This window comes from Carex rostrata, chromosome 5 (genome assembly GCF_964058835.1).
Source record: "Carex rostrata chromosome 5, lpCarRost1.2, whole genome shotgun sequence".
NCBI classification, from domain to species: Eukaryota; Viridiplantae; Streptophyta; class Magnoliopsida; order Poales; family Cyperaceae; genus Carex; species Carex rostrata.
In genome coordinates this window covers 11,599,391-11,625,638 of record NC_135922.1, presented here as the reverse complement: position 1 = coordinate 11,625,638, position 26,248 = coordinate 11,599,391, and the positions used below count along the sequence as shown (strand labels likewise).

General features: G+C 34.7%; 4 protein-coding genes across 6 annotated transcripts; all 4 read left to right on the top strand.

Annotated features, from left to right (window-relative positions):
- Window positions 1-2,022: 2,022 nt before the first annotated feature.
- On the top strand, window positions 2,023-3,980 carry LOC144554848 (uncharacterized). The gene is made up of 2 exons (XM_078303205.1): window positions 2,023-2,149; window positions 2,312-3,980. The coding sequence occupies exon 2, from the start codon at window positions 2,444-2,446 to the stop codon at window positions 3,785-3,787; it is 1,344 nt and encodes a 447-aa protein (XP_078159331.1). The 5' UTR covers window positions 2,023-2,149; window positions 2,312-2,443; the 3' UTR covers window positions 3,788-3,980.
- Window positions 3,981-7,277: 3,297 nt separating this feature from the next.
- On the top strand, window positions 7,278-9,863 carry LOC144554847 (uncharacterized). Its single transcript, XM_078303204.1, has 2 exons — window positions 7,278-7,460; window positions 7,604-9,863. Exon 2 carries the CDS (start codon window positions 7,736-7,738, stop codon window positions 9,668-9,670), a length of 1,935 nt encoding a protein of 644 aa, XP_078159330.1. The 5' UTR covers window positions 7,278-7,460; window positions 7,604-7,735; the 3' UTR covers window positions 9,671-9,863.
- A 3,786-nt stretch (window positions 9,864-13,649) lies between these two features.
- LOC144554849 (uncharacterized) lies at window positions 13,650-15,830 on the top strand. The gene is made up of 2 exons (XM_078303206.1): window positions 13,650-13,766; window positions 13,909-15,830. The coding sequence occupies exon 2, from the start codon at window positions 14,039-14,041 to the stop codon at window positions 15,020-15,022; it is 984 nt and encodes a 327-aa protein (XP_078159332.1). The 5' UTR covers window positions 13,650-13,766; window positions 13,909-14,038; the 3' UTR covers window positions 15,023-15,830.
- A 3,098-nt stretch (window positions 15,831-18,928) lies between these two features.
- Window positions 18,929-26,219, top strand: LOC144554834 (uncharacterized). Of its 3 annotated transcripts, none has more exons than XM_078303188.1 (2): window positions 18,929-19,165; window positions 24,362-26,219. In XM_078303188.1, exon 2 carries the CDS (start codon window positions 24,380-24,382, stop codon window positions 26,030-26,032), a length of 1,653 nt encoding a protein of 550 aa, XP_078159314.1. In that variant the 5' UTR covers window positions 18,929-19,165; window positions 24,362-24,379; the 3' UTR covers window positions 26,033-26,219. The 3 variants fall into 3 exon arrangements, with proteins under 3 accessions (XP_078159314.1, XP_078159312.1, XP_078159313.1); XM_078303186.1 differs by lacking the exon at window positions 18,929-19,165 and adding an exon at window positions 23,493-23,658 and having other exon boundaries at window positions 23,830-26,219; XM_078303187.1 differs by lacking the exon at window positions 18,929-19,165 and adding an exon at window positions 23,493-23,663 and having other exon boundaries at window positions 23,830-26,219.
- The last annotated feature ends 29 nt before the right edge of the window (window positions 26,220-26,248 follow it).

Genomic DNA, 26,248 nt, shown 5'->3' with positions numbered 1-26,248 from the left:
TTAGAATTATGATTCATCACAATAACAATAATTAAATTTAAAATCTAATATCTTAAATTTAATATATGACTCTATATTAATTTTACATGCAACGAGTCATAGGTGAATTGGCCTGATTTAAACTATTTGATGCATACTTGCATATTATAGTGTTCAACAACTTTTGAATAATGATTTGTCAAAAGAACTCGGGAAATGAGTTTAAAGGCTGAAATTAATGATCATGTCAACAAAGTTACATGATTAATCAATTTAGTTTTATTGTTGAAATTAAGTTGTAACCAAATACCATTTTGCTCCTGTAGACTGCTTTTCTTTTTGCGTAGGAATTTAGAGATGTAATCAGACTATATTGGTGTTTTTTTTATTTGTCTTGCTATTTTTTTTTTCATAAACCAGCCACAATTTTAACATTTTTAATCATTTTTTTTTCAAAATAGATGGAGCAACTTAAAATTTGAATGTACTAGAAGCAAGGTTCTAAATAGCGCTGCTATAGCATTTTTCGACCATAAAAGATATGACACTATCAATGCTACAGCGGCGCTATTTGAGTATAGCGTCGTTTTTTTAGCTAGTCCGCTATGACGCGATAAACGCTATTTAAACCTTTGACTAGAAGGTCTACAATAATTTCTTTATTTACCATAACTGATTTTTGAATCGAGAACGATAATTCAGATCCAAATTTTTTCCATGTAATACACCAAAAAAATAGTTCAATTTTTTTTTTTTACTGCTAGAAAAAATAATGCCTAAGAAATATTTTAGAGTCCTTTTAATACATCTAAATTATAAGATATTTTATCTATTTTGTTTTATTTTCTTTCTAACATATTCAAATTATTATTGTTCTTTCTATATAATTATTAAACAATTATATTAAAATTAAATGTAACAAACTAAAACTTATGATTTTTGCGAGACCACAACGTGAAATGGCGGTCCCAATGAATGAGGTCGCCATTTCACATTGTCTTATAAATTTGGAATTATCACAAATCTTTGTTTTTTAATTTATTATTATTTTTTATTGAGGGTACTTTTAAAATTTCGGACACATAGGTAACTAGCTTTAATAATGCATTCGTTGTTTTTAATATATAGTTATGAAAAATATAATCAATAGCTATGTGTTTTTTAAATATTGAACAGATTGCTTTTAATAAAAAAACAATTATTTTTTAAATATTTGACAAGCTATTTTTAATATGAGGAGGGTTCAAATGCCTACATTTTTTGTGCCTCCATCATGCCTTCATTTTTATAAACTTAAATAATTCAAAATTTAACACTTAAACGTCAAAGTAAAACCATTAGATGTGTTTTATATTATTTTCTCTATGTGCTCATAAAAAATTATCACATTTTGATTTTGCTTTTATATGAATCAATAAGTTGAAAAATCAACGTCTATAAATTATCCACATTAATATACATTTTGACAAGCTCAAGATGATAATCGAAACAAAGTTGAAATGCCATAATTTTTTACATGTGCGTAGATAAAATGATGTATTTCATATCCAACGGTTTTATTTTGAATTTTAAGATTTAAATTTTGAGTTATAAAAGTTTTTAAAAATGGAGACATAAAAAATGAAGGCATTTGAACCCTCCTCTTTTAATATTTTCTAGTATTGTTTAGAACATATAGTTAAAATATCAAGATGCGTACGAATGATCATCATCATTATAATTTTGTATTATTACAAATAAGTTTTGAGATTTTGTAAATATGCAAGTATTGAGGAAAATAAAAATTATTAAAAAAAAAATCTAAGAACTAGAAGTCAGATGGAGTCCGGATTTTCTGAAGTAACTCAAACTTTAAGTTTGGATCCGGTCCATCCGATTAGAATCTCGATCAATCCGACTTAAGTTGGAAAACAGAGATCAGACGATCCGGATGCAAACTCAAAATTTGAGTTACCTTAGGCAATATGAGTCTACTAAGATACACTTTAGTCGATCCATTTTCGTCTGTGCTTGGACTGAAGCTCGGAAGTTACTCTCCTTCCAGAGTTCCAGTGAAAGAATATAGAAAAGCACTAAAAACCCTAGATCAAAGAGCCACAAACCTCAATCTATTTTCCCTCACCAACTAAAGATCGAAACCGAGCTCCTTGAAAACACTCCTCTCCGTCAGGTATGATCCCACATTCTCACCCCCTCTCTCTCCCTGTGAATGCTGTCGACCCCATTTTAGTTCAACTAAAGAGTTCATTTTTCAAATTTTAATTCATGGTTATCAAAGTATTTTCAAAATAGCTAACTTCTTGCACGATATTTGCTATGTATTCGTTTTTAGGTGCTGAACGTTGCTTGGGATTAGCTTGCTATTCGTTTTTCCTTCCATATCTTGATTACAAGTTAATCAAAATCAGCACAAATTAAGAGTCCAAAAGCATTTTCCGTGGGACTGAGTGAGTAATCCTGGGCAATGGGGACCCGCCAATTAGAATTGTTTGTAAGAGAGCGCTGTAGATCGGGCACCCTTACTGTCACTGAAGCACGTCACCTGTTTGACTGGCTGCTGGCCATCAGAGACCCGGCGCCGACCATCTATCCCTTCAACCATCTATTCACAACGCTGGTTCACATGAACAATTTAACCAACCATTACCCGACTATATTTTCCCTCTTTAACCAGTTGACCCAAACTAATCAAATATCACCCAATGTGTACACGTATAACATCTTGATCAACTGCTGTATGCGAGTGGATCGGATCGGATTAGCTTTTGTTTTACTCGGAAGGGCTCTTAAGGAGGGACCGGGGTCTAATCCTGGTGTCTTCAATCCATTACTGAAGGGTCTTTGTAAAGATAGTAGGATTCATGAAGCTGCAGCCATAGTGCTTGATAAAATGCCTAAGCTGGGCTGCACACCTGATCTCTTCTCCTATAACACTCTTATGAACGGGATTTGTAAGATGGGACAAATCGACAAGGCAGAGGAACTCCTGGATTACATGGTTTCTAAAGGGCTTCAACCTGATGTCGTGACCTATACCACTCTCATAGATGGGCTGTGCAAGAAAGGGCTGCTAGACAAGGCAACACAAATACTGCAGTGCATGATTTCCAAAGGCCTTGAACCAAATGTTGTGACTTACATTGCTCTCATGAACGTGCTATGCAAGAAAGGAGAAATTGAAAAGGCAGAAGAACTCCTGGATTTCATGGTTTCTAAAGGGGTTCAACCTGATATCGTGACCTATAGCATTCTAATTGATGGGCTGTGCAAGAAAGGGCTGCTAGACAAGGCAAACCAGATGGTGCAGTGCATGATTTCCGAAGGCCTTGAACCGAACATTGTGACTTACAGTGCTGTCATGGATGCACTGTGCAAGAAAGGAGAAATTGGGAAGCCAGAGGAACTCCTGGATTACATGGTTTCTGAAGGGCTTGAACCTAATATTGTAACCTATACCACTCTCATAGACGGTTTGTGCAAAAAAGGACTACTAGACAAGGCAACACAGATACTGCAGTGCATGATTACCAAAGGCCTTGAACCGAATGTTGTGACTTACAGTGCTCTCATGGATATGCTATGCAAGACAGGAGAAATTGAGAAGGCAGAGGAGCTCCTTGATTTCATGGTTTCTAAAGGGGTTCAACCTGAAATCGTGACCTATACCATTCTCATTGGTGGGCTGCGTAAGAAAGGGCTACTAGACAAGGCCGAGCAGATGCTGCAGTGCATGATTTCCAAAGGCCTTGAACCGAATGTTGTAACTTACAATGCTCTCGGTTGCACTGTGCAGACAAAGAGAAATTGAAAAGGCAGAGTAACTCCTGCATCACATAGCTTCTAAAGGGCTTCAACCTAATATTGTGATCTAATACCACTCTCATAGATTGGCTTTTCAAGAAAGGGCTGATAGACAAGGCAGGGAAAATACTGCACACATTATTTCCAAAGGGCGTGAACCCAATGTTGTCTCGTGGATGCAAGAGATGTCATGGACTAGATACTAGGTAAGAGTGATTATTTAAGCAATAAATTATGTTGAGATATTAAATGAACTATATTACTTTAAATGAGCTGGTTGGTTGATCTAGTAACAAAATTATTTGTACATACTCCTTTGCTTAATTTTTTCTTTTATCTAATTCTTTTTTCTTCTCGTTGTCACCTTATTTACAAGGTTGCATTTTCTTTACAATGCATAAAAAATACTTGCATCAGTGCAGACCAAATTACCATTTTGCCCCTGCAGCTGGTAACAATTACAGTATAGGCTCTTCTCTTTGCGTTGTATGAGATAAATTCCAAATATTATAAAATTAGAATATTTGTAAACATTTAAAGCCAAGAAATTTTTTCGGATGCTTTTTAATGTAGACATGATGTTCAGATTGAATCATACTTGTTTCTAAAAATTTTGCCTATTCATTATGAACAAACTGAGTCTAATATTGAACATATTATATGATCATTTGGGTGACTGTAATGTGCCATTTTTGTACGGTGAAATGCACTAATCATCTACCTAATGTTTATAACATTCCAAATTAAACATATACAAATTTTCACAGCAGCTGCATGTAGAAAATATCAAATCTGTATTTATATGCAACTACAGCAGCGGTTCTGGTATTCACACTTCTCAGTTTCATGCTTAGGCCTATTAACTATTTGCATCCATGTTAATACTAATATCTGCATTAGATTTCTAGTTGATATAAATAGAAACTGGATTGTAAAATTTAGCAATTGGTTAAGGAAATTGAAACTATTAACTATATTATATCTCTCTCAATTCTCTTTTTAATTTGTTCCTATATTCATTTCATTCCTCTTGCCTCTTGGTCTGACAACTGAATGTCTGACTCATCAGGCTATCATGATGTGTTTCTCAAAGATGTGAATTGGATGTACCATAAAAATAAATCATGTACCCTAGTATAATTCTTATGGGAATATTTTCATTTGTCCATGCAAATGTCCAACACATCTATGTTACAATTTGGTCCCTTAACAATTGTATTTTTATCATGTACGAGGTATACATAATGTTTATATATTTTCAACTGATATACAAAGTGAGGCAAAATAGTAATACTTCTGCGCATTTATCTTTGCTGGGGTATGTATGGAAATTGCTCCAATATTTTCTGTCTTATTCATACACGCACACGAGCGCGATTTTTTGTTCTGAAACTTTTTTAATGCAGGATATGAAATTATAAATGTAACAGATACTATAATTTACAATGGGTCCAAACCAACAGACAAAAAGTAATTGCTCTGGTAATATTGTGCAAACGACCTGATATATATATATATATATATATATATATATATATATATATATTTTTTTTTTTTTGAGGTAGACAAACAACCTGATATTTAATGTGGATAATTTGTCTATATATAAATGATCAATTTAATCAAAATTATCATTAAAATTAACTCCCGTTTAAAATCCAGTTCTTTATATGGCTATTAGTCATATATGCGTGCTATTGGAGATTGAGATCATGATCATTGTACGCTCATTTAGATTCTATTGTAATTGTTTCGTTCTCCAACTCTGAACCATACAAGTCATCTCCTAACATTTCTGCTTTGATTTAAAATTAATTAAACTCCTTATTCATTCATTTATGTAATTAATTCCACTATTGCCCCTAGCTTTTTATTCTTTAGTTCTTTTGGCTGTTGTTCTCTCTCCAGTCTCCTCAATGCTTTTCCTTCGATTTTGTATCATAGTATGAAAATTTTTGGGACTAAATTTTGTGCGGCATAAAATCTGTGTCATAAGATACAACATGTTTAATTCAGTCATCCAAAAAAGTCGAATTGACTTGCTATACACCGCCAACAGCGAGGCACCAAATTCACTGTGCAATCTATATGTATGATCGTTGTTTTCAAGCGCTCATTTAGACCATTTGTTGCATGCCAGACGATTGACTGTACGAATCAGTTTATAGAAAAATACAATTGGCCCCATGCTCCCAAGTTTAAATTTTTCTATGAAACAAGCTAGTGTTGTGCTAACGGACAGGGCGGGCCGGGCGGGCCGGGCCGGGCAAAACTCGTGACGGGTAACGGGTATAACAAGCACGAGTACAACAGGTGCATGGGTACAACGGACCGGGCATCATAATTTTTTTTTTCAAAAAACTTGCCCTACTCGTTTTATACCCGTGTCCGTCACGGGTTCAGGGGCAGGGCAATCCGGGTTCATGGATAGGCCGGTTCGAGTATGGGCGGCGGTCCGGTCCGGGTTTTTTTTTTTTTTTTTTCTGTTTTTGTTTATGTTTTTTGTTTATGTTTTTTTTGTTTTGTTTTTTTTTTCTATTTTTATTTTACAGTGTCGTACGAATATTATTACGTGTTTATAATTCGACTTTAAAAATCTGAATAGTTCAATATCAAATAGTGTATATAAATAAATAAAATTTGTAACTTATACATAAAAAATATTCGTGCGAAAAATTTGTATATTTATTCGGCTAAGTATAAATCTATTTATTTATTTCTTTACACAAGTCATTTTATTTTATTTTCAAATTCTCATTCTAATTATATAGTTTCATAATTTATTTATATCTTGAAATTTTTAGTTTGCATTTTAAATTGATAATATATTTTTTAAACGTTCATTTATTTTAAATTTATGAATTTTGATTTGGTTTGAATTTTGGTCAAAAGTACTTGTAGCCTATAAGAACCGGATCATTTATTTTGAATTTTTGAATTTCAAAGAGGTACAGGTAGTTAGTGGTTTGGTTTAAATTTTGAATTTAAAAAAGAAAAAAAAGAAGAAGAAGGGTATCACGGGCACAGGTACGGGCACGGGTTGATGGGTACGGACACGGGTATAGCAGGTACGAGTTCATTTCGGTCTGGGTTCTAACAGGTTTTTGCCCTAAGAATCGGATTTGACCCTTCTTATATCCGTACCCGTGTACCTGTGCATACCCAGACACAGACATGGACAGAACGGGTAACCGGCACGGACGGTCTGGATTTGACCCGGGCGGGTATAATCAAACCACTATCTGACAAGCAACGATGATTCTATCCAAGTACTCGGTAGAAGTAGATTTTCAGATGGAGTCTGGATTCACTCGACTCAAATTTTGATTTTCGATTCAATCCATCCGATAAAATGTGAACAATGGAATGCATGGGATCATTTAATATTGATACCAAAGCTGATCGGACGGTCTAAATACAAACACAAAATTTGAGGTACCTCAGGCAAAATGAATTAAATTACGATACGTCGATACCCTTTACTGGACTCATTTTGCTTGTCCTTGGACTTTGGACTGAGCTCCGAAGACTATCTCGTGAAAGAAGATAGCAAAAACCCTAGATCAAAGAGCAACAATCATCAATCTATTTTCCCTCACCTCGGATTGAAGAATCGAAGGTTGCACAGAAGCAAACACAATTTCGAAACCGAGCTCCTTGAGAACACTCCTCTCCGTCAGGTATGGTCCCACATTCTCACCCCCTCTCTCCACCTCATTTTAGTTCAACTAAGAGTTCATTTTCCAAATTTTAATTTCAGCTTATCAAAGTATTTTCAAAATAGCTAATTCTTGCACAATTTTTGCTATGTATTCATTGATAGGTGCTGAACGTTGCTTCGGATTAGCTTGGTATTCAATTTTCCTTCCATATCTTGATTACAATTTAATCAAAATCAGCACAAATTAAGGGTCCAAAAGCATTTGCTGTGGTACTGACTGAGTAATCGTGGGCAATGGGGACCCGCCAATTAGAATTGTTTGTAAGAGAGCGTTGTAGATCGGGCACCCTTACTGTCCCTGAAGCACGTCGCCTATTTGACCGGCTGGCCACCATCAGCCCGACGCCATCCATCTATCCCTTCAACAATCTCTTCACAGCGCTGGTCCGAATGAACAATTTAACCAACCATTACCCGACTATATTGTCCCTCTTTAACCGATTGACCCAAAATAAACGTATCTTACCCAACGTCTGCACATATGGCATCCTGATAAACTGCTGTACCCAAGTGGATCGGATCGGATTAGCTTTTGTTCTACTCGGACAATTTCTTAAGGTCGGGCCAGGTGCTGATCCTGATGTCTTCAATCCATTACTGAAGGGTCTTTGTAAGGATAATAGGATCCATGAGGCTGCAGCCATAGTGCTCGATAAAATGCCTAAGTTGGGCTGCACACCTGATCTCTTCTCCTATAACACTCTTATGAATGGGTTGTGTAAGATGGGACAAATTGAAAAGGCAGAGGAACTGGTAGATTACATGGTTTCTAAAGGGCTTCAACCTGATGTTGTGACCTATACCACTCTCATTGATGGGCTATGCAAGAAAGGGCTGTTAGACAAGGCAACACAGATACTGCAGTGCATGATTTCCAAAGGCCTTGAACCAAATGTTGTGACTTACAATGCTCTCATGGACGTGCTATGCAAGAAAGGAGATATTGAGAAGGCAGAGGAACTCCTTGATCGCATGGTTTCTAAAGGTCTTCAACCTAATATTGTGTCCTATACCACTCTCATAGATGGGCTTTGCAAGAAGGGGCTGATAGACAAGGCAGTGAACATGCTGCAGCACATCGTTTCTGAAGGGCATGAGCCCAATGTCATGACTTATACTGCTCTCATGGATGCACTATGCAAGAATGGAGAAATTGACAAAGCAAAGGACATGCTGCATCAGATGATTGCCAAAGGCTACATGCCCAATGTTGTGACTTACAATACGTTCATGGATGCACTATGCAAGGAAGGACAACCTGAATTGGCAGAGGAATTACTACATCACATGATTTCTGGAGGTCTGCAACCTAATGTTGTTAGTTATAGCACTCTTATAGATGGGTTTTGCAAGATGGACAAATTAGAAAAGGCAAAGAAGTTGCTGAGTGAGATGGTATCAAAGGGGATATTACCGAACACTGTGACATGCAATATTGTCATGGATGCACTTTGCAAGAAGGGGGAAACTGAAAACGCAGAGGAATTACTCAACCATATGTTTTCTGAGAGTTATTTACCAAATATAGTTACTTTTACTACAGTAATTGATGGTCTATGCAAGAAAGGGTTGATGGATAAGGTTGAAAAGATGTTAAATGTCATGCTTGCTAAAGGTGTGACGCCTAATCTTGTAACATATACCAGTGTTATAGATGGGTATTCTAAGCTAGGCTGTTGGAAGGACACAATTAGAGTTTTCAAAGAAATGCTTGATCGAGGCTTTTTGCCCGATGAGGTTACTTATATATGCATGATGAATTCTTTGTTCAAACAAGGTCAAAAAAAGGAAGCTCAAAATCTGTTTGATTTAATGGTTAGGAGAGGTTTAAAGCCGGGTGTTGTTTCATATCAAGTTTTACTTCTTGGCTATGCAAATGATGGCACTATTAATGATGTGATCAATATCCTGGATAGTATGCTGTTAAATAATGTAGCACCAGATTATTTAACTTATACTTCCTTGATTAAGGAATATGCCAAGAACAGAAAAGTTAAGGATGCTATGTGCATTCTGATAAGAATGAAGCAAGGAGGGGTGAAACCCGATTTAGCTGCCTACTCTCCAATATTAGAAGTGCTTTTAGATATGGGGAGAGTTGATGATGCGAGACATCTCATGGACCAGATAATAGGTGAGACGGATGATTCAAGCACCCAATCAGGTTGAACTATTAAATGAACTATTTGTACTTTTAAGTGAGCTGGTTAGTTGCTCTATTGACTGAAATATTGTTCATACTGCTTTGCTAAAAAAATAATTTTATCTGGTTCTTTTTGCTTTCTCATTGTCACCTTATTACAAGGTTGCATTTCCTTTGCAATGCATAAAATCTAATTTGCTTGTTCATTATCCTTTTTATTTCCTTGTGGGGTTCTGTTGAACTTGTATTGGTGCTATTGTACTAGATCTGTGCTGAACGTGGGAAATGAGTTTGAATAAGGTTTAATTGGAAAACTTGGGAAATGAGTTCAAATGCTGAAATTGATGATGATATCAACAAAGTTACATGATTAGCGAATTTGATGTTAGTGTTGGAACCTTGTTTGAAACCAAATTACCTTTATGCCCCTGCTTATAGCAATTTGACTGTAGGTACTGTTTTCGCTGCAGCTTTTCCAATACTGTGCTTGGAGGCTGTTAGAACTTGAGCCTTATGTTGGATGAGATCAATTCCAAATATTATAAATTAGAATATTTGTACACATTTAAAGCCAGAAATATTATGGTTGCTTTTTAGTGTAAATATGGTGTTCGGATTGAATCATACTTGTTTCTAAAATTTCTGTTTGTTACTGAGTCTAATAATACTGTAACATATTATATGATCATTTGGGTGACTGCAATGTGCCATTTCTGTAAGGTGAAATGTGCTGATCAACTACTATTAACTATTTGCATCCATCTCAATTGAGAAATTTCCTCACACTTTCTGACTGCAATGTACGGACCTTGTATTTTGCTAATTTTTTTTTCTTTTATCTGGTCCTGTTTGCTTTCCGTTGTCACCTTGTTACAACTTACAAGGTTGCATCTCCTTGACATTGCATAAAGTCTATATTGGTTGTTCATGCTCTTTTCTATTTCCTGCTGGGGTTTCATTGAACTTGTATTGGTGGCATTATCCTAGACCAGACTTGTTAAGTTTGCAGGTGGATGCTATGCGTGCAGTGCACATTTGTTTAAGAACAAAAATGGATTTGTAATGCTAAAAAAAATAAAATAAACCCACTTGGTAGTAGTTTTAGGTTGCAAATGATAGTTTTATTTGTGAAGCAAAGTTTTCGGATGGTATCAATGTAGCATGGGATTAAGGATATTAATGTTTAGCATCATGAGTTTTTCCAAGCAGTGTTGTTTCAAACTTTGACATATGTGTAATTATAGTTGCATATTTGTTTTTGAATTCTTTGCTTTTGATTTCACTTGTTGTTCTGTTTAGGTTTTTCATCTGTACCTGTTAATTTTTTTGTACCAACTAGTTCGATTTCTCTGTGACCAGTTAATTGATTTAACAATCAGACCCATTTTTATTCCAACCAAATGGTCGTTAAATTTCATGGGGGAGGGGATGAATTATTATTTTATAAATATGATATGTTAGAAAGAAAAAATAAATGTTCCAACCGAATGGAATTTTGTCTATTTCATTCTTGCTGAACCCGATTGGAATAAAATGAAAAAGATCTCTGTTCCTTGTTTCCAATTCCACTCTTGCCTAGTAAGTACTTGTGTAGTTGTGTCATTGCATGTGTGTGATATTCAATAAAAAAATCCAATAGCGTAGAACGAAGATTCAAAATGAAAAGAAAAATAGAATATGATCTATTTGTACCTTTGATTTTGTGATTGTTCATTTCTAAACAAAAATATCATGCTTAAAGAAGGATAAGGGTCATGTCCTCAAATACCCGATTTTTTTATTAATAGAAAAATAAAAAAATAGAGAAAGGAGAGGTAGCACAATTGGCTAGGAAAAAGTTTTAGAGTTGTTGTACTCAAAGGTCGAGAGTTTGATTTCCTTGACGACTTCGCAGCTTCTGCAAAAGTTTTCAAAAAAAAAAAATATTGATAAAAGTGAATGATTCTAACGAAATTCAAAATCTAAAAAAACTATAACATTCACTGGACGTTACAAACTGGCAAGTTATAATTTAATATTTGATAGTTGAACGAATGTTACCAAAATAAATAGTTGTTTAAAACCAGAATAATAAATGTAATGAAACATTTAAAAAGAAAGGATGAAGAATTATTTTTTTCATTTTCATCTATCAAAATGTAGTCTGCACAGGAAATTTTTAATATCTCAATAAAGAAGGATCTTATTAAAATACTAAGGGTTATTATTGCATATATCTCCAATAATGACAAAAGAAGATGAGTGCAAAGTCTAATTTTTTCAACCAATTGTCCAAGTACACATCGGTAACTAGTTTTAATAATACATTAGTTGTTTTTAATATATAGTTATGAAAATAGAGAGGGTTCAAATACCTTCATTTTTTGTGTCTCCATCATGTCTTCATTTTTTTAAAAACTTTAATAACTAAAAATTTAAGAACTTAAAAGTCAAAATAAAACCGTTGGATATGATTTACATCATTTTATCTATGCACATGTGAAATATTACGACATTTCAAATTTGTTTTGATTGTCATCAAGAGATTATAGAAAAATATACTAATGTGGATAATTTCTAGACGTTGATTTTTCAACTTATTAATTTACATAAAAATATTTTACTAATTTGCTCTTTATTGAACTGTTGGACAGGGGCAAAACAAAGAAAGGGGCAGATCCATCTCTGGCTTCCGGAAGATATGGACATGATTCCCATTCAAAGCATGTCTTCCCTGCCTCAACATTTTCTTGAGTTGCACAGTGAGGACATCTCTCCAATGGCGCCACTGTTGCTTGTCTGTAATAATCATGGGATGTTACCATGTTTTCTTTGTTGCTGGCATGTTTCTTAGTGTTCTTTTGTTTTTTTTATGAAGATATAAGATAAAGTAGCTGAAACATTGATACCTCTTTTTGAGTTTAGTATCGGGTTTTTACTGGTTAGCGGTTTTTTTTTTTACTCAGTCCTAGTTGTAAACTCTTACTTTTTAATGGATGGGCACCAGTGCCTTTTTAAAAAAAAAAAAAAAATTACATAAAAACAAAATTGAAATGTGATAATATTTTATGAGCATATAAATAAAATAACATATATCACATCTAACGGTTTTATTTTTACATTTATAATTTAAATTTTGAGTTATTAAGTTATTAAAAATAGAGGCATGATGGAGACACAAAAAATGAAGGCATTTGAACCGTTCTCATGAAAATATGTTTAGTGGCTGTGTTTTTACTTTTTAGAAATATTGAACGGATTGCTTTTAATAATTTTTTTTTTCTAGATTTGACTAGCTCTTTTAAATATTTTCTAATTTTGTTTAGAACATAACTATCAAGACATGTTCGAAATCACATGGATAGTCATCATTATACTTCCATGCTATTACCAAATAAGTTCGGAGATTTGTAAATATGCAGGTGTTACTGTGTTAGGAAAAATAAAAAATATTAAAAATATAGCCAAGTATTCATAATGACAATATATTTTTTTAAAAATAATTAAGTTAATGTTGAAAACACAAACAATTAATCATTTTTTGTGAATAATTATATGTTAGAAGAAATTAACTTACAGTTTAAAATGACTGAATATTTGTATATAGAAATAGAAGTAGATATTCAGATGGAGTCTGAATCCCCTGAACTAACTAAAATTTTGAGTTTGGATTCGATCAAACCGATCAGAATTCGAGCAATCTAATCTAAGTTGAATCCACAGGCCTTTCATATTTGTATCTGAGAGGAAATAAATCTGCTGTTATTCCAAAGGAATAACAGGTTCCTGTTATTCCGATCTCAGCCATTCAAATCTTTTAATACACAGATCTCAACGAAGTAACGTTTCCGCACGCGAATCTCAATGAATATCAACGGTTGGATCGGAATAACAGCAGATTTGTTTCCGTGTCTGAGCAATATGATCTATTTAAGATTCCCTTTACTCGAACTATTTCTTGGTCTAAGCTCGAAATTTACTCTCCTTTCAGTGAAAGAAGATAGAATAGCACTTAAAACCCTAGATCAAAAACCTCGATCTATTTTTCCTCACTTGGAAATCGAAAGGTTGCACAGAAGCAAAGACAATTTACCTACCAACTTGATCCAAACCCAGCTCCTTAAGAACACTCCTCTCCGTCAGGTATGGTCCCACATTCTCACCCCCTTTCTCTCCCTGTGGATGCTCTCGACCCCATTTTAGTCCAACTAAGAGTTCGTTTTCAATTTTTAGTTTCAGCTTATCAAAGTATTTCCAAATAGCTAATTTTTTGCCTCGTTGATAGGTGATCGTTGCTTCGGATTTCCTTGGTATTCGTTTTTTGCTTTCATATCTTGATTATAAGTTAATCAAAATCAGCACAAATCAAGAGTCCAAAGGCATTTGCCGTACTACTGACTGAGTAATCCTGGGCAATGGGGACCCGCCAATTAGAATCGTTTGTAAGAGAGCGCTGTAGATCGGGCACCCTTACTGTCCCTGAAGCACGTTGCCTATTTGACCGCCTTCTGGCCACCAGCAGCCCGACGCCATCCATCTATCCCTTCAATCATCTCTTCACAGCGCTGGTCCGCATGAATAATTTAACCAACCATTACCCGACTATATTTTCTCTCTTTAACCGATTGACCCAAAATAAACATATCTCACCCGACGTCTGCACGTATGGCATCCTGATAAACTGCTGTACCCGAGTGGATCGGGTTGGATTAGCTTTCGTTCTACTCGGACAATTTCTTAAGGTCGGACCGGGGGTTCATTCGGATGTCTTCAATCCATTACTAAAGGGTCTTTGTAAACATAATAGGATCCATGAAGCTGCAGCCATAGTGCTCGATAAAATGCCTATGTTGGGCTGCACACCTGATCTCTTCTCCTATAATACTCTTATTAATGGGCATTGCAAGAAAGGAGATATTGAGAAGGCCGAGGAACTCCTGGATGACATGGTTTCTAGAGGGCTTCAACCTGATGTCGTGACCTATAACACTCTCATAGATGGGCTTTGCAAGAAAGGGCTGATAGACAAGGCTCTGAACATGCTGCAGCACATCGTTTCCGAAGGGCATGAGCCCGATGTCATGACTTATACTGCTCTCATGGATGCACTATGCAAGAATGGAGAAATTGACAAAGCAAAGGACGTGCTGCATCACATGATTGCCAAAGGCTACGTGCCCAATGTTGTGACTTACAATATGTTCATGGATGCACTATGCAAGGAAGGACAACCTGAATTGGCAGAAGAATTACTACATCACATGATTTCTGGAGGTCTGCAACCTAATGTTGTTAATTATAGCACTCTTATAGATGGGTTTTGCAAGATGGACAAATTAGAAAAGGCCAAGAAGTTGCTGAGTGAGATGGTATCAAAGGGGTATTACCGAACACTGTGACATGCAATATTATCATGGATGCACTTTGCAAGAAGGGGGAAACTGAAAACGCAGAGGAATTACTCAACCATATGTTTTCTGAGAGTTATTTACCAAATATTGTTACTTTTAATACAGTAATTGATGGTGTATCCAAGAAAGGGTTGATGGATAAGGTTGAAAAGCTGCTAAATGTAATGCTTGTTAAAGGTTTGACACCTGATCTTGTAACTTATAACAGTGTTATAAATGGGTATTCTAAGCTAGGCTGTTGGAAGGACACAATAAGAGTTTTCAAAGAAATACTTGATCGAGGCTTTTTGCCCGATGAGGTTACTTATAATTCGATGATGAATTCTTTGTGCAAACAAGGCCAATGCAAGGAAGCTCATAATTTGTTTGATTTAATGGTTAGGAGAGGTATAAAACCGGATATTATTTCATATCGAACGTTACTTCTGGGCTATGCTGCCGATGGCACTGCCATCGATGTGATGAATATCCTGGATAGTATGCTGCTAAATAATGTAGCACCAGATTATTTAACTTATACTTCCTTGATTAAGGAATATGCCAAGAACAGAAAAGTTAATGATGCTATGTGCATTCTGATAAGAATGAAGCAAGGAGGGGTGAAACCCGATTTAGCTGCCTACTCTCCAATATTAGAAGTGCTTTTAGATATGGGGAGAGTTGATGATGCGAGACATCTCATGGACCAGATAATAGGTGAGACGGATGATTCAAGCACTCGATCGGATTCAAGTACTAAATGATCTATTTGTACTTTGAGTTGGCTAGTTACTCTATTAAGTGAAATATTGTACATACTGCTTTGCTAATATTTCTTTTATCTGATCTTGTTTGCTTTCCGTTGTCACCTTGTTACAAGGTTGCATTTCCTTGACAATGCATAAAATCTAATTTGCTTGTTCACGCTCTTTTCTATTTCCTGCTGGGATTTCAACGAACTTGTATGCTAGATCATACTTGTTAAGTCAGTACATACCAGTTACTGGTTTTTTTATATCAGCAGGTAATACAAGGTCAAACTGAAAACTACTTTCAATTACTCTTGCATTTTTTTTCCATAGAAGATCTGCTTATAGATTTTTTGAATATTTCAATTTTGAAAGATTACTAGTTTCTAGGTCCACTTCTCTGCTACTGCATGGTTCTTCCTACACTATCAAACTTAAGCTTATTGCCTTATCTGTCTAGTTAATAATATCGACAGGAATCATGCTAGTGCAAGGAAATGGTCGAGACTAGTAAACTCACCTCTGTACCACTTGCTACCTAGTATGGTTGCAGCCTAGAGTTCAACTGATCTTTCTATGTCGCATGTGTTGGGTGGCTGAGACCACCTATCCGAGTTGAGCTTTTAATTGGGGGTAATGATTTTTCAGTTCTTAGTTTGTAATTAGTTAATTCTCTGGTAATGCAATGGGCTATGAACAGCCTTTTTGTTTTTAAAAAAAAAAAGCTATATATTCGAGATAAGGGCAAACATGTCATTTTATTTTTATATCATCTTAGATTCATTTATATTAGTCAGTATTTTTACTGATTTTAAAATTTAGATGGAAAAATATCTAAATAATGAAATTATAATGATTATGTATTTAATTTTCTCATATGATGAACTTATAATGATTATGTATATAATTTTCTCATAAAAAAATTAAGTGATGCTAGCTCATACAGCCTCCAACATTGCAGAGCTATCTCCATTTAGTACATACTAAGAATTAACATTACACAATAGCTAAAACAAAGGGAAAAAAAATACAGTCTAGTTGCTCTGAAAAATTGAAAATTTTGCTGTACAATTCTTGTCTAACATAAAATAGAAAAACTGGGTATAGGGAGGATACCGGATGTCCGAATTCTCTTTCTTGCTCTTTCTTTTATATCTTAATCTCTCACCAGAAGATGATATTTCACAATGATTTTTTTAATCTACAAAGATTTCTTATCTCAAAATAAGAGAATTTCATTCATGGACGAAATGGGAATGGCCTCCGACTTGGGGAAAAACAAATACATGGCCGTAATACTTTTAATGCACTTGTTTGATTGTAAGAAAGCGCGATTTATAGCAAGTTAACAAGTCCTTGGAGAAAACAACAAATCAAATTTACAATGACGAGCTACTTGTTAAAAGAAAAAAGTTGGTTTTTGACTCTCCGATTATTTCACTTGATTAAATTGAATTATTGATTTTTTTTTTCAAGTATCACTAGTAAATACTTGTTTGTATGATATCGAATATTATTGCATATTACTGCATATTACATCATACTTATTTATATATACATGAATTCTCATTTTAAAATCCACATATACAGTCACATACTGTATATGCGGTCCGCATACCGCATAGAAACCGCATTTAATAATCTCCTCTATCCTTTTTCTCTGATTTTGTACAATAGTGTTAAAATTTTGTGGACTGGATTTTTCACGGCCTAAACTCGAGTCATATGGTACAGGGTGTTTCATTGTCAACCTTTTCAGTTGTCTTATATCATTCTTAATTTGACATATTATTATCAATTTTTATATGCTTCAATTAATTTCTGAACAAAATAAATAAACAAAAATGAATGATTACACCTATATGGCTATATATATCCAATTATCAATCACGGTAGCTAGACACTGGAAAATGTTATGTAGCTAGTGATCACAAATAGGGGACTCTACTGGTCGAAGAATAAGCAACCTTTTTCCCTTGTCCGTGAATGAAAGAGAAGGAAAATTTGTTTTTTACAAAAAAAATAAAATAAATAACCATGTGTATAATAAAATTGAATTTTCCGCAGGCGTAAAGTGCGTGGCAACATTGCATAAATTATGAAGCCTGTGTTTGATAAAAGGGGATCTATTTTCTTTTGTTCATTTTTCATTATAGAAAAAAAGTAAAAAAATCCATGAAAAAAATATATATTGTACTTACCAGTTACCGCTACTCCGCTAGTTTATCAATGCTCCGGAAGAAAATTAAATTGGGGCGGTATGTTGTAATATAAAATTTATACTAGACCAATATGTTTGTCGTAGGCTCCTAGCTTGTCCTCTATAATATGCAAAACTTACTCAAATATAAAAAGGAAAAAAAATAGTGACAGCAAATTACTATATCTTATGTATGTTTATACAAAAAAGAAGAAGAATTAAGTAACAATTATGTTATTTGATAAATGCCATATTTAATATTTGAACAGATTAATACATAATAAATATTTAATATTTAATGAAAGAATTCGCATATATAAATAGGCATAAAAATCTACATATGCGGCCGTATACCATATATGCGGTATGCAGTGGCCTTCTGCATACCGCATAAAAACCGCATTTTATAACACTGCTTACCACAAGAAAATCCGATAATATCATGTTTTGCATGAAACTGTAAAAAAAAAAATTGATAGGTAAAGTGTAAACATTTATTTAGTTCAATGTTCCGCTATTCTTTTTTTAATTTCCCCATCTTAAAATGTAAAATTGCAAAACTATCATTGGTATTTTATAAAAAGAATATTTAAATATGTATAGTCATCCAAAAGAAGCACATTACAGGAGAGATTGTGCGGTGCCGAAGCTAACAAATCGCGAATATTTGTAGACACAGATTATTTTATAGATTAAGGAAAACAGCCCAATGATATTTCCAGTGGGATGACAAATATATGGGCCAAGCCCAAATAAAATTACTGTCTATAACTCTAATAAGGTTGCCAGTAGCCACTGTAGACTTCTATCACAAAGGCGAGTATCAGGATTCACTCTCTTTCACTCTTTGCAAGACATTATACAGAGCGCAGTATGTCGGGTGAAAACTGTTTAGTTTGGGTCAATCGGTTAAAGAGTGAAAAGACAGTTGGGATCCTTACAATCTCAGAAGCACTTGGCCAACCTTTTCTTGACAGCACTGGTTCGCATGAACAACTGAACCAATCATTACGTGACTGACTTTTCCCTCTTTAACCCATTGGCCCAAACTAAACATATATCACCCAATGTCTACACGTATAATATCCTGATTGATTGTTGTACCCGACTAAATCAGGTCAGATTAGCTTTTGTTTAGCTTAGGATAGTTTTTTAAGGATGAATCAGGGGCTGATCCTGGTGTCTTCAATCCATTACTGAAGGGTCTTTGTAAGGATAATAAGATCCATGAAGTTTTGCAGCTATATTGCTCGACAAAATGCCTAAGTTGGGCTGCACACATGATCTGTTCTCCTATAGTAGTCTTAGAATTCATGGCTGTCATCAAATTTGACATGTCACCGTGGGCCTTGCAGCAGCCTTTCATATACTAGCCTCATTTATTCATTTTCACATGGTATAAGTGGCTTTCGCTACTTTTACCATAGAACAAGATTGAGCTGTGTTGTCTCTATTTACATGGTAGTATCCTTGCTTTCAACCTCTTTTTGTGGCATTAATTGATATTAGTTTCTGGTATGGTGTTGGTGTTGCTACAGGTCTATTTGCAATGGCACACCAGCCATTTCATGAAATGCCTGAGCCATTAATTTGTTTGAGTACTAATTAAAAGAGCTACCAGAAAGAACTAACAAGTTGGTCTTGTATGAAAATGTTTCTGTAATGTACTGATTACGATACCACGAAGCTTCAATTTCTGATTATCTGATAAATTATTAATGCAGGCCCACACATATGAAAAACAATCTACAGGTTTAGGTTATGGCTCAGGTCGGTTGTACTTGTTAGATTGCATTAGTCTATGTAAACATAAGGTAGCTATTTCTCTATTTAAGTCAAACCAGAGCAAACTACAAGTCAAACTTTGACTGTTCAAAAGTAAGCATTGGCAATTGTTGACAGTCAAACTTAGAGCTAAATTATTGTTTGCTTTGGGGACATTTTCACTGATACACGAATCAATAGTCATATACTCATAAAACTTAAAAGTGTTTCTGCAATAATATCCCATTCTTAAATAAGTGACAGTCAGAACTAGCAATATTTCTGGTCATTCTAAAATCCTTTTCTATGTAATAACCATTGTGTGTATTTGAATGCACAGTTTGTAGAAGCCTCTTGGTGCTAAGAAATGCTTCTATTGTTATCCCAATTTTCGCAAAAGTTAGTTTTGGTTTCTACATCCCTCTGATAATTTAAATACCTATTTCCTTCATACTTTTTCCATCACAAATGAATATTAAGACAGTGACCGTTAACTGATAATTAACACCCAAATTCAAAAAAATTATAGGAGAGATGAATCTTCCAGTCAAAAGTTGAATGACCAACAATCATGCATATACAATCCTTCTTTTACTAAGTGATTGGTTAATCATGCAGAGCATCTCGGCCATGCACTTCATCTTCCAGGAATGCTGCAAGACATGCTTTTGTGGGTCTCCGGGCACTTGTAGAAATCCTGCATGATTTTCTGTAGTTGTACGAATAACCGCTATATGACAAGAGCGTGGAAGAGAATGCAGAATGTACAATTACCCGCCACACCTGCTAGATATGCTTCGGCATTATTCTCTCACACTGTTCTAAATTCTAGTTGTTGTTATTAACATTTTAAGTTTAAAACAAAAAAATGATACTTTCTGTATTACATGAACATTGGAATCTCATAGTGCACATTCTTTCTCTTTCTTTTTGAATCCTCTGTACTTAAAAAAACTTGAATTTATTACTGAGTGGCCCCTGGATAGTTCTATATATTAATTTGAGCATTGTCAAGACTCCAATTTGAAGCAATTAATGATGAGATGTTCTGATCTACAGTCGATCCAAAAGTCTAGTTCAAATAGATACGTTCCAGAGGGGGGTGGGCCTTTAATTTGGGGGTGAGGTTTCACATAAACATTACATAGTGATGAGATGTTCCATAGATATTCAGGTAATTTTTTTCATGTCTCCTATATTTTAGGAAGCTAAGATATGTTACTATCCCTCAAGCCCAAATATCATAGATTAACCATGTTCGGCAAAACTGTTACTGTTACTGGGATTATGGAGTTCCTATTTCAATACTTTAACCAGAGAACAAAGATTGAACTGTGTTGTCCCTATTATGTACATAGTAGTATATATATATAGTCTACACAGGAAAATTTTAATTTTTTCAACAAAGAAGGGTTTTTTTCTAAAATACTAAGGGATATTTTTGCATATACCTCCAATAAAAACAAATGAAGATGACTGCATAGCCTGATGTTCTCAACCATTTTTTTTGGGTACATATGGGTAACTGATTTTTATAATAAATTAGTTATTCTTAATATATAGTTATGAAAAAATATGATCATATGTCTGTGTTTTTAACAATGTTCAACGGATTAGTTTTAATTAAAAAAAATATTATTTTTAAAATTTGACTAGTTCTTTTTTAATATTTTATAGATTCTTTTAAAACATATCGGTGTAACTACTATATGTAGCGCGCTATAGTATTTTTGGACCCTAAACGCTAAGCTATGACATCAAAGCGCGCTATTTGAGCTATAGACACTATAGCGGTAATAGCGGTCAGCTATAGCACATAGCATAGCGTGTAGCGCAAATAGGGCGCGCTATGCAACATGAGCTTTTTTTTTTCAATTTATATGAGCTTTAAATAAAGGCTCAGATTGAATTTTAACCGTGATTTTTTTTTTGCAATTGACGTACTAAGCTTTATATTAAACTATTAATTATTAAATGAGAGATTCATCAAACAAAATCAAATAAGGAAGCTACAGCGCGCTATGCAACATAAGCTATTTTTTTTTCTTCTTTTCAATTTATATGAGCTTTAAATAAAGGCTCAGATTGGATTTTAACTGTGATTTTTTTTACAATTGACATACTAGGCTTTATATTAAACTATTAATTATTAAATGAGAGATCCATTAAACAAAATCAAATAAGGAAGCTACAACGCGCTATGCAACATGAGTTTTTTTTTTTTTCAATTTATATGGGCTTTAAATAAAGGCTCAGATTGAATATATTAAGATATTTCTTGAAGTAACAAAATGATACTTACTATATGGTAGTTTGAATATTTTGAATAGATTAAGATAATTAATTATGCCATGGTGTCTAGGTTATTTTGAAATTTTTAAATAGAAAAAAGATATATTATGTCATGATGCTGAATATATTTTGAATAGAAAAAGATCGATAGTTCACAATATTAGTATTACTATGGATATTTTGAGTTGCAATTTAAACTTTGTATTGGTTCAATATGAATATTATAATTTTTTTTAATCAATTTGATGTTATTTATTGTTCTATGAGACTTAGATAATGTTGATATTTAGTACAAATATATGATATAATTTTTATAAAAATAAAAAAACACTATGTAGCATAGCTTTCGCTATAGCGTCGCTATTCGTTATACCTTTTTTGTAGACTTTCCGCTATGACGCGATAAAAGCTATTTAGAACCTTGATATATCAAGACGTATATGATGATTGTACGAAATAACGGAAGTCACATGGATCCATGTAATTACCAAACAAGTTTTGAAATTTACAAATATGCAAATGTAAGCAAGATATTAAAAAAATAGTGAAAGTATTTATAATAACAATATTTTTTAAATAATTAGGTAATGTTAAAAAAATATAACGGAAGTCACATGGATATTAAAAAAATAGTGAAAGTATTTATAATAACAATATTTTTTTAAATAATTAGGTAATGTTAAAAATACACGATAAATTATTTTCTTTAATAAACTTCCTCTCTATGCGAGAGTCAAGCTTTGAAATATTATATATTAAAAGCAATGAACTTGAGTTAAAAATGATCGAGTATTTGTATATAGAACCAGTGTTGTAAAATGAGGCCGCATGATCCGCATATGCTTACGTAGTAGTCTTCGACATACAAAATATCATACAGTCAAGTTCATACAGTTTTGAATATATATTTATATATACGATCCATGCGGATTTGAAAAAAATCTAAAAATTATTTTGCATTGAAAGAAATTAGAATCTATAACTTTTATACTATAATAAAGAGCACAGACTTATAGACTAAATAAGTCTTTAGATATAAATTAGTCTTATTTTATTTATATTTCTGTAACAAAACATAGTAAAACCGAATATATACTTCTGCATACAAATCCACATATACAGCCGCATACTGCATATACATGCATTGATCTTTTGCATACATGAATAAAACCGTATTTTACAACACTGTATAGAACTAGAACTCTCGAGGTAGATATTGTCATATTGAGATGAAGTCCGGATCCCCTAGAGTAACTCAAATTTTGAGTTTGGATCTGATCCACCATCCGATCTAATCTAAGTGGAATGCACGAATATCTTTAATATGTCCGAATCCAAACTCATAATTTGAGGTACCTTAGGCAATATGAATTCTATTAACATTCACTTTGCTGTTTGCTCGACGGCTCGACCCATTTGTGGTTGGACTGAGCTGACCTCGAGTCTTCTTGAGTTTTACATACAATATGAAAATAGTAGGGGTGAAAACACTTAAAACCCTGGATCGAAGAGGGGCCAACCTCAGTCTTCTTGAGTTCTTTCCCTCACCTCGGACTGAAGATTCGAAGGTCGCACAGAAGCCAACACAATTTACAAATTTGTTCGAAATCGAGCTCCGTGGGAACACACCACTCCGTCAGGTATGGTATGGTCCCATATTATCACCTCTCTCTCTCTCTACCTGTGGAATTAAGAGTTCGGTTTTAGACTAACGGTTCAACTTCATTTGTTCACATTTTAATTACAGGTTATCAAAGTTTTTTCAAAATAGCTAATTTCTTGCACAATATTTGCTATGTATTCCTTGATAGGTGCTGAAGGTTGCTTGGGATTAGCTTGGTATTTGTTTCCTTCCTTTCATATCTTGATTACAAGTTAATCAAAGTCAGCACATATTAGCTCACATTTGCACCTGTGCCCTAGCCCTAGCCCTAGGCTTGCGGGAATCAGCTCAATTAAGAATCCAAGGCAATGGGGACCCGCCAATTAGAATCGGTTGTAAGAGAGCGCTGTAGATCGGGCACCCTTACTGTCCCTGAAGTACATCGCCTGTTTGACCAGCTTCTGGCCACCAGCAACCCGGTGCCGTCCATCTATCCTTTCAACCATCTCTTCACGGTGCTGGTTCGCACGAAGAACTTAACCAACTATTACCCCACTATATTTTCCCTCTTTAACCAATTGACCCAAGCTAAACATATCTCACCTGATGCCTGCACGTATAGCATCTTGATCAACTGTTGTACCCGAGTGAATCGGGTCGGATTAGCTTTTGTTTTACTCGGACGTTTTCTTAAGGTCGGACCGGGTGCTGACGCACGGGTGTTCAATCCATTACTAAAGGGTCTTTGTAAGGATAATATGATCCATGAGGCTGCAGCCATAGTGCTCGATAAAATGCCTAAGTTGGGCTGCACACCTGATCTCTTCTCCTATAACACTCTCATGAATGGGTTGTGTAAGATGGGACAAATTGACAAGGCAGAGGAACTTTTGGATTACATGGTTTCTAAAGGGCTTCAACCTAATGCTGTGACCTATAACACTCTCACAGACGGGCTGTGCAAGAAAGGAGAAATTGACAAGGCCAAGGAACTCCTGGATTACATGGCTTCCACAGGACTTCAACCTGATGTTGTGACCTATACCACTCTCATAGATGGGCTTTGTAAGAAAGGGCAAGTTGACAAGGCAAGGCTGATGCTGCAGTGTATGGTTTCCAAAGGCCTTCAACCGGATGTTGTAACTTACAATGCTATCATGGATGTGCTATGCAAGAGAGAAGAAATTGAGAAGGCAGACAAACTCCTTGATCGCATGGTTTCTAAAGGGATTAATCCTAATATTGTGACCTATACCACTCTCATAGATGGGCTGTGCAAGAAAGGGATGATAGACAAGGCAGTGAACATGCTGCAGCACATCGTTTCTGAAGGGCATGAGCCCGATGTCATGACTTATACTGCTCTCATGGATGCACTATGCAAGAATGGAGAAATTAACAAAGCAAAGGACGTGCTGCATCAGATGATTGCCAAAGTCTACATGCCCAATGTTGTGACTTACAATACGTTCATGGATGCACTATGCAAGGAAGGACAACCTGAATTGGCAGAGGAATTACTACATCACATGATTTCTGGAGGTCTGCAACCTAATGTTGTTAGTTATAGCACTCTTATAGATGGGTTTTGCAAGATGGACAAATTAGAAAAGGCCAAGAAGTTGCTGAGTGAGATGGTATCAAAGGGGATATTACCGAACACTGTGACATGCAATATTGTCATGGATGCACTTTGCAAGAAGGGGGAAACTGAAAACGCAGAGGAATTACTCAACTATATGTTTTCTGAGAGTTATTTACCAAATATAGTTACTTTTACTACAATAATTGATGGTCTATGCAAGAAAGGGTTGATGGATAAGGTTGAAAAGATGTTAAATGTCATGCTTGCTAAAGGTGTGACGCCTAATCTTGTAACATATACCAGTGTTATAGATGCGTATTCTAAGCTAGGCTTTTGGAAGGACACAATTAGAGTTTTCAAAGAAATGCTTGATCGAGGCTTTTTGCCCGATGAGGTTACTTATATATGCATGATGAATTCTTTGTTCAAACAAGGTCAAAAAAAGGAAGCTCAAAATCTGTTTGATTTAATGGTTAGGAGAGGTTTAAAGCCGGGTGTTGTTTCATATCAAGTTTTACTTCTTGGCTATGCAAATGATGGCACTATTAATGATGTGATCAATATCCTGGATAGTATGCTGTTAAATAATGTAGCACCAGATTATTTAACTTATACTTCCTTGATTAAGGAATATGCCAAGAACAGAAAAGTTAAGGATGCTATGTGCATTCTGATAAGAATGAAGCAAGGAGGGGTGAAACCCGATTTAGCTGCCTACTCTCCAATATTAGAAGTGCTTTTAGATATGGGGAGAGTTGATGATGCGAGACATCTCATGGACCAGATAATAGGTGAGACGGATGATTCAAGCACCCAATCAGGTTGAACTATTAAATGAACTATTTGTACTTTTAAGTGAGCTGGTTAGTTGCTCTATTGACTGAAATATTGTTCATACTGCTTTGCTAAAAAAATAATTTTATCTGGTTCTTTTTGCTTTCTCATTGTCACCTTATTACAAGGTTGCATTTCCTTTGCAATGCATAAAATCTAATTTGCTTGTTCATTACCCTTTTTATTTCCTTGTGGGGTTCTGTTGAAC